This window comes from Myxocyprinus asiaticus, chromosome 15, assembly GCF_019703515.2.
Source record: "Myxocyprinus asiaticus isolate MX2 ecotype Aquarium Trade chromosome 15, UBuf_Myxa_2, whole genome shotgun sequence".
Lineage (NCBI taxonomy): Eukaryota > Metazoa > Chordata > Actinopteri > Cypriniformes > Catostomidae > Myxocyprinus > Myxocyprinus asiaticus.
Window position 1 is genome coordinate 3,773,080 of NC_059358.1, and position 7,210 is coordinate 3,780,289.

The 7,210-nt window shown below is 34.1% G+C and overlaps 1 protein-coding gene across 1 annotated transcript; it reads right to left on the minus strand.

Moving 5' to 3' along the window:
- Positions 1-4,351: 4,351 nt before the first annotated feature.
- On the minus strand, positions 4,352-5,524 carry LOC127453241 (hepcidin-1-like). Its single transcript, XM_051719489.1, has 3 exons — positions 5,270-5,524; positions 4,927-5,013; positions 4,352-4,799 (listed from the first exon to the last, which is right to left on the minus strand). Exons 1-3 carry the CDS (start codon positions 5,354-5,356, stop codon positions 4,701-4,703), a joined length of 273 nt encoding a protein of 90 aa, XP_051575449.1. The 5' UTR covers positions 5,357-5,524; the 3' UTR covers positions 4,352-4,700.
- Between the last annotated feature and the right edge of the window lie 1,686 nt (positions 5,525-7,210).

Genomic DNA, 7,210 nt, shown 5'->3' on the forward strand with positions numbered 1-7,210 from the left:
TTTTCCATGCAACTGATGCAATGCACTAACAGTCGTGCCATGAGTAATTTTTGTTGAGCCGTTCCAAATATGTCCGATGGGAGATAGGGCATGTCAGTAAGTCGGCATACTGTTTGGAAACAACATGCCGACTTCCTGTGTGATCATGTTGCAGCTAGATGTGAGCTCAGAGAAGACATCTTGAATAAAGTTATGCTTATTGGCAAATAGCTTTTTCTTGTTTTAAATATAAATCTTACTCAATTATACTTAAAAAAAAAACTATTTGCCAGTGGGGTAAGAAAATGTTTGGATATTTTTTACTGGAAAACATGTCAAAAATACTGATTAGGAATTTGTGATTATTATTATTTTATTTTTTGCACTGTGGTACTAAAGAGTAACAAGAAATACAACATGTGGTTGGATGCACTCAAAGGAGGGCCTTGGTGTAACATAGTCTAATAAAAAACAAATACATTTTTAGTGAGAGTTTTAGTACTGCCCTCAATTTATGGCTATCCAACACATGCATATGCTAAATTATGCATGAGAGACCAACTCGTATATCTTCATCTCTGCAGTGTTATGTGGTTATGTGGATGCAGCCACTATCACCGCCTCAGAGCTCTCTGATTGGCTAGCGTAGGGAATGCAGATGCATTAAGAGCAGATGGTGAAATGGAAAAAATTACTTTATACAATATTTCCTGTCTCAAAGAGACAAGACAGCACTCACACAAAAATATCACACAGTCGATATTGCATATTTGTTCTGGAACCAATCAGAATCAGAGAGCTGCTGCGAAGTTCCATTTGTTGGAGCCAAGATAAGACTTTACATACCAATGAAACCACTCAAGTGACCCCGTTCTTAAAGTGATAGTTCACCCCAATATGACAATTCTGTCATAATTTTACTCACCCTGAAATGTAGTTGTGAAATACTTGTGCTGTTATTTTCTTCTATGGAGAACAAAAGGACATTTTCATGCAGATCTTTTCCATAAAGATACAGTTCCTAGTGACATATCAGAATGTATTGCAACAAAAGTCTTATAGTCTTATATTAACCTTTATGCATTTGCCAGACACTTAAAGCAATAGTTCACCCAAAAATTTAAATTCTCTCATCATTTACTCACCCTCATGCCATCTGAGTTGCGTCATCTGCTGAACTCAAATGAAGATTTTTAGAAGAATTTCTCAGCTCTTTTGGTCCATACAATGCAAGTGAATGGGTGCCAAAATTTTGAAGCTCCAAAAATCACATAAATCAGTATAAATGTAATCCATAAGACTCCAGTGGTTAAATAAATGTCTTTTGAAGTGATATGATAAGTGTGGGTGAGAAACAGATCAATATTTAAGTTTCTTTTTACTATAAATTCTCCTCCCTGCTCAGTCAATCTCCACTTTCACTTTCACATTCTTCTTCTTGTGTTTTTTGTGATTCACATTCTTCATGCATATTGCCCCCCTACTGGGCAGGGAGCATAATTCCAAGCAAAAAAGGACTTAAATATTGATCTGTTTCTCACCCACACCTATTATATTGTGTCTGAACACATGGATTTAACCACTGGAGTCTTATGGATTACTTTTATGATGCATTTATGTGGATTTTCCCACCCATTCACTTGCATTGTATGGACCTACAGAGCTGAAATATTCTTCTAAAAATCTTCATTTGTGTTCAGCAGAAGAAAGAAAGTCATACACATCTGGGATGGCATGAGGGTGAGTAAATGATGAGAGAATTTTATTTTTGGGTAAACTAATCCTTTAACCAATGCAATTTACAATAAATTCAAAGTATAGCTACATTTATAGGGAATCAAATGTATGACCTTGGAGTTGCTAGCACAATGCTCTACCACTTGAGCTACATATGAAATGCATTACTTAGTCTAAATATTTGTTTCATCATTAAGCATGTGAATTTTAATATGAAAACAAACCAAATACAAAAAGGAGAGAGCACGCCACCATTCCTTTGTACTACGTAATTAAAACTAATGACTCCAAGTGCTGCCTACAAACCGGCATAACAAAGAGCCAGGCGGCATATTTGCGTTGGTGGTTTGCCTTGATTAAACTCTTCATCCATTCTGCTTAGGAATTTCGAGAATATTAAATAAAGCAAGGCGAGACAAGTTCAGTATGAATTACAGAAAGCACATGATGAAAAGGCTTTTGAGAGTTGAGAGCATACTTTAAAAACATAACAGTATTAAAGCTGTTTGCATCAGCATTCACATCGCCTCTGTTCCGAAACCTACTAGAGAGACGCTTTTCCACCATCTGTCAGAACAGTTCGAACCGTGCACAAGTGGAAATGCTACTGGAACCGTTACTTACTGTGCTTAGAATGATGGAAAAGCGATTTAGTGAACGAATTAAATAGTAAATAAATAAAAAGCAATGCAATTTGTGGATTCAAAAGTATTTATTAAATTACTGCATTAAAAAAAAAGCTCATCAAAGTATGTGAACGTTAAGATTAAGGTACATATTATTTATTATACATGTTGTCTGCCATGCAGAGAGAAAACGAATCAGGCATATACTGCATGCTTGCTTTTGAGTCACTTAAATAATAATAAATAAATATTTTGGAATACCTTGTTGCTCTGCGCTGAAAAAAAATATGAAATTAAAAACTATACGCTTGACCAACACAAAAGGTTGTCATTTTGAAGCTTAGAAGCTGGACTTAAAGGAATATTCCGGGTTCAATAGGAGTTAAGCTCAATTGACAGCATTTGTGGCATAATGTTGATTATCACAAAGTAATTTCGAATTGTCCCTCCTTTTCTTTAAAAGAAAAAAACAAAAAAAGCAGAACTCGAGGTTAAAGTGAGGCACTTAGAATGGAAGTAAATCGGGGCCAATTTTTGGAGGGTTTAAAAGCAGAAATGTGAAGCTTATAGTTTTATAAAAGCACTTACATTGATTCTTCTGTTAAAACAGGTGTTATTATTTGAGCTGTAATGTTCTTTAAATTGTCTTTTTTACAGTACATCTGGGGTTTTAGGGTTTATTGACATTACATTGTCAATAGAATTGGCTATAATTTACACAGAAAAGCTATTTTATCACACTAAAATCATGTTAACACACATTTTGTTAATGTCTTGTGGCTTTACTTTTGAAAAAGTATGTATTTTTATGTAAATAAATTGGCCTACTTCCATTGTAAGTAGAACCCAGATTTTTGCTTTTTTTTTTTTTTTTTTTTTTTTTGGTAATGAATATTATGCCACAAATGCTGTCAATTGAGCTTAACTTGTATTGAACCCGGAATATTCCTTTAATGCATATACTGTAGGCAATACAAACTTTTATGTGTTTTTTAATATGCTGACAAATTAAACGTGTATTGAGTTTGTAAGTTGTAAACAAACTGTTTTTGCTTGTAACTTCATGAAATATAAACAGAAAATAGAAACAGCAGATGCTCCCAATTAAAACGAGCCCAAATAAAATGAGTTATAGTGTATAGATCTGAAAATAATCTTTGAGAAAATGTAAAGCTACCTCAGATATCTTTTTTCTCATCCTGGGGGAGGGGCTATGGTTACAAAGCAGACCAATCACAGCTGTTGTTGTCTTCGTAGATGCAACGCGTTATATTTTTGGAGAAGTGTAATGTCAGGCTTCGACATAGGCTCGACGCAGAAGTACAAACTGATCTTAAGAACTCAACATTTTAATGCCAAAGCAAAATGCTAATGCCAAACTATATCAATTTTGAGTTGAGTCTCCCATTGCACTTTGTTAAAGGAGTACTATTTAAGAGTTGCTGCATATGGACCTTTTCCAGAGTAGTGCCAGCTTAATAAAAACAAGGCAACGAGGGATAGACTTACAGTCTCGCCAATGGGTTGTACTGTTGTTTAAAGTGTTTTGGTTCGTTCCACTTAAACAACATTGAAAAAAAAATAATAATAATCTTTCCAAAAAATGTCAGTGGGCAAAACACTTGAGAAAACAGAAGGTGTAGAAAATTAGGAGCTTTATACAGCTTTACCCAGTGCATGCCATTAAAGAGACTGTCATTCCTGTCAAAAATCAAATATGGCACAACTGTGACTAAATTCTAAACCTATAAGGTTCCATTTCAGTTAGGATGATGCCTTAGAAGGGAGCTGCCTATGTAGGCAGTAGAAAGCAAGGCAGCTGTCTAGGAACAGAGCTCATGGTCTCTCTGCTGTAGGCTGTGGTTGTCTCAAGAGATGTTGGCATGAAATACAGCACTGCTGCCTCATTGGTTCTGTTTATCAGTGTGGCTGTGTTTTGGTATTTAGCTCCCCCTAGAGCTGAACCATTAACTGACACAAGCAGCACAATAACTCAATGTTTTTGAAAGTTTGTTTAGAGTGATTTTATTAAAAATGTTAAAAGCTTTTCTGTACTAAACAATCAATGATTAGAAATTTCTATGTATAGCAGGCGTACAAATATATATATATACAACAGAGGTAGAAAATACATACATTCAAAAAGCAAACTATTTTTGTCCAGACAAGACTTTTAAATTTCAGTAGCTATAAAATTTACAAAGTAGTACGCAAAACATTAATACCCGTTTTGTGCTTTATACAACATGGCTTGTCTCGTTTCAGTCTGTAGACAGGGAGATCATTTCAGCAGGGATTTTGAAGGCAAAAGTCCAAATAAGTTAATGTCCCAAGGCAGTTTTTATCCCTTTTATGTGATCAAAATTTGCAGCAGAATCCACATCCTTTGTTGCGACAACAGTTGCAGCAATATCTGCACAGGGAAAGATGGCTTTGGCGTTTTGTCCTGAAGAGTGCCTGTGGGGAGAAAAGAAAAAATGTGTGACCTCTAATCATTACTGACACAGCAAAGTCGATTTTATAAAACAACAGCAACAGGAATATGATAAAAGATTAAAAAAATAAAAATAAAAATAGTGCTAACCAGAGGATTTGATTGTTCCAGTGAAGTTTCTGTCATGTGCTGGTTCACTTGTGGGGCATCAGTCTCCAAATGATGCTCATCTTGCACCTGCAAATAAACAAATAAAAGGTAAGACTTGATAACAGGTTATAACTTTTCAGTCATTAAAAATATAACAAAATATGTAAATATATGAATACAAGTTTCAAGACATTTCTAGCCATTTTAAAGGTAAATAACAAGATATGTTACTGTAAGTATTGTCTCATATGATAATGTTTGTTAATGATAGTTATCAACTGTGAAAACACTATGCATTTTTGCCATAAATAATTTCGGCAATTATTGCAATGCAGAAACTCACCTGTGTGAATGGAACCGCAGCAGTTTGGAGGATGCAAATACATGCAAGAAGGACTGCAGCAACAAGAGCGACGTGCGTGCACTTCATTTTCTCAGCTGGATCCTTCTCTTTACGAGTCAGGTGTAAGATGTGTCAATATGCTCTAAAATTAATGCTGATATCTGCCGAAAAGATAGTTTTCCCTTCAAAAGGACGTTTAAAGATTTATTCTCAGTATATTTCTGTTTCTTCTGTGTACTGGTTATGACAGGCAGTGCTCTCATGTTTATATTGAGCTCCTGCCACCCCACCCCCTTACCCTCACACTCATCACTTACACAACACTGGAAACTCTCAGCAACACCAGGGGCGCTTTGGAAATTACAGCAAATCCACAGAATGGAACAGCTTTTTGAAAATCTTTGCATTGTGTGTCATTATTTTTATGACAATTAGGCACATTTTTCATAAATTCCATTCAAATGAAAAAATAAGCCATAAAAGTAGCCATAAATCTTGGTTAATGGTAACTTTATAATTTTTGTTAGTTTAGCTTATTTATTTATAAAGCACATTTAAAAATGAAAGTGCTGCACAACCAAAAACAAAGGAATAGGCAAAAGGTAAATAATATTAACAATAACACAATAGGGGACTGGGTAGCTCAGTGGTAAAGATGCTGACTACCACCCCTGGAGTCACAAGTTAAAATCCCAGTGCGTGCTGAGTGAATCCAGCCAGGTCTCCTAAGCAACCAAATTGGCCCGGTTTCTAGGGAGGGTAGAGTCACATGGGGTAACCTCCTCGTGATCACTATAATGTGGTTCACTCTCAGTGGGGCGTGGTGAGTCATGTGTAGATGCCATGGTGGATGGCATGGGCCATTTTGCAAACTCAGTCTAAATTAAAGCTAAAAAAAAAGTCTTTAGTCTGGATTTAAAAGTATAGTATTTATAGGTTGTATAGCATATGTAAATGCATTGTAAGTATCTTGAATTAACAATGAACAATATATTTTTATTCAGCATTTATTCATCTTTGTTAATGTTAATTTATATATATATATATATATATATATATATATATATATATATAAAAATATTGTTCATTGTTCATGTTAAGTCACAATGCAATAATATATATATATATATATATTAGTATATGTTGAAATAAACATCAACTACACTGTAAATACTAATAGTAATTTTAAATATAAAAAAAAAATAAAATAAATTGCTTACTTAACTTGAGCTTAAGTTTTTACTATTCTTACTAGTTTTAATTAAGTTACCGTTACTCTCTAAATCCCAAAGTTGTCATTAATAAAAACATTTAAGTGGTCCTAATAAAACAGTATTTGAAATGTCACATTTTGGAATCTTAACTCAAAAATATACATTATTTAAATTTTAGCATCGAGTACTACTAACTCAAAATTATCAAGTACAAAATTGTGGCTTTGTGGAATACCCATAAGCCCTTGCACTTGAATAAATTATGTATGTTTGTTTAAAACAAGGGAACTTATGTAGAAAAAGAATACTTTTTTGTTTAAAAATGTATGTAGTTTTAATTCTTATGACTATTGTTGTTGTATTGTTGTAGCTGGTTGATAATTGAGATTTTTGTGAAGTCACCATGAGGGTGATTAATGTTACCTCAGGTGAAGTTGGAGCCTGTTAAGTTTAAGCCATTCTTCTTTATTCAATTGTACTTTACAAAACAGCAAATTTATATGCACTAAGAAGTACTGAGTAGAATCCAGTGTGCCATATGGCTAACCTAGAGTCCAGTCATAACATCCTTTACACTGTACAATACATGTTATAACCCAATTTAAATAATTGAATCAACACAACGATACTTAATAGCAGAGAAGTTAAGTTTACTTGTAACTAGTTAACATTACTTAAAAAATTAAGTTCAGATTACTTGAGCCAAATAAGTACGTTTACTTAGATT

What these genes read in the sequence shown, in the direction of transcription:
- LOC127453241 (XM_051719489.1), bottom strand. Translation starts at nt 5,356, where the DNA reads ATGAAGTGCACGCACGTCGCTCTTGTTGCTGCAGTCCTTCTTGCATGT. An exon ending in CTGCGGTTCCATTCACACAG is followed by an intron (nt 5,014 to 5,269) that starts GTGAGTTTCTGC and finishes GTTTATTTGCAG; the next exon opens with GTGCAAGATGAGCATCATTT. An exon ending in TGGAACAATCAAATCCTCTG is followed by an intron (nt 4,800 to 4,926) that starts GTTAGCACTATT and finishes TTCTCCCCACAG; the next exon opens with GCACTCTTCAGGACAAAACG.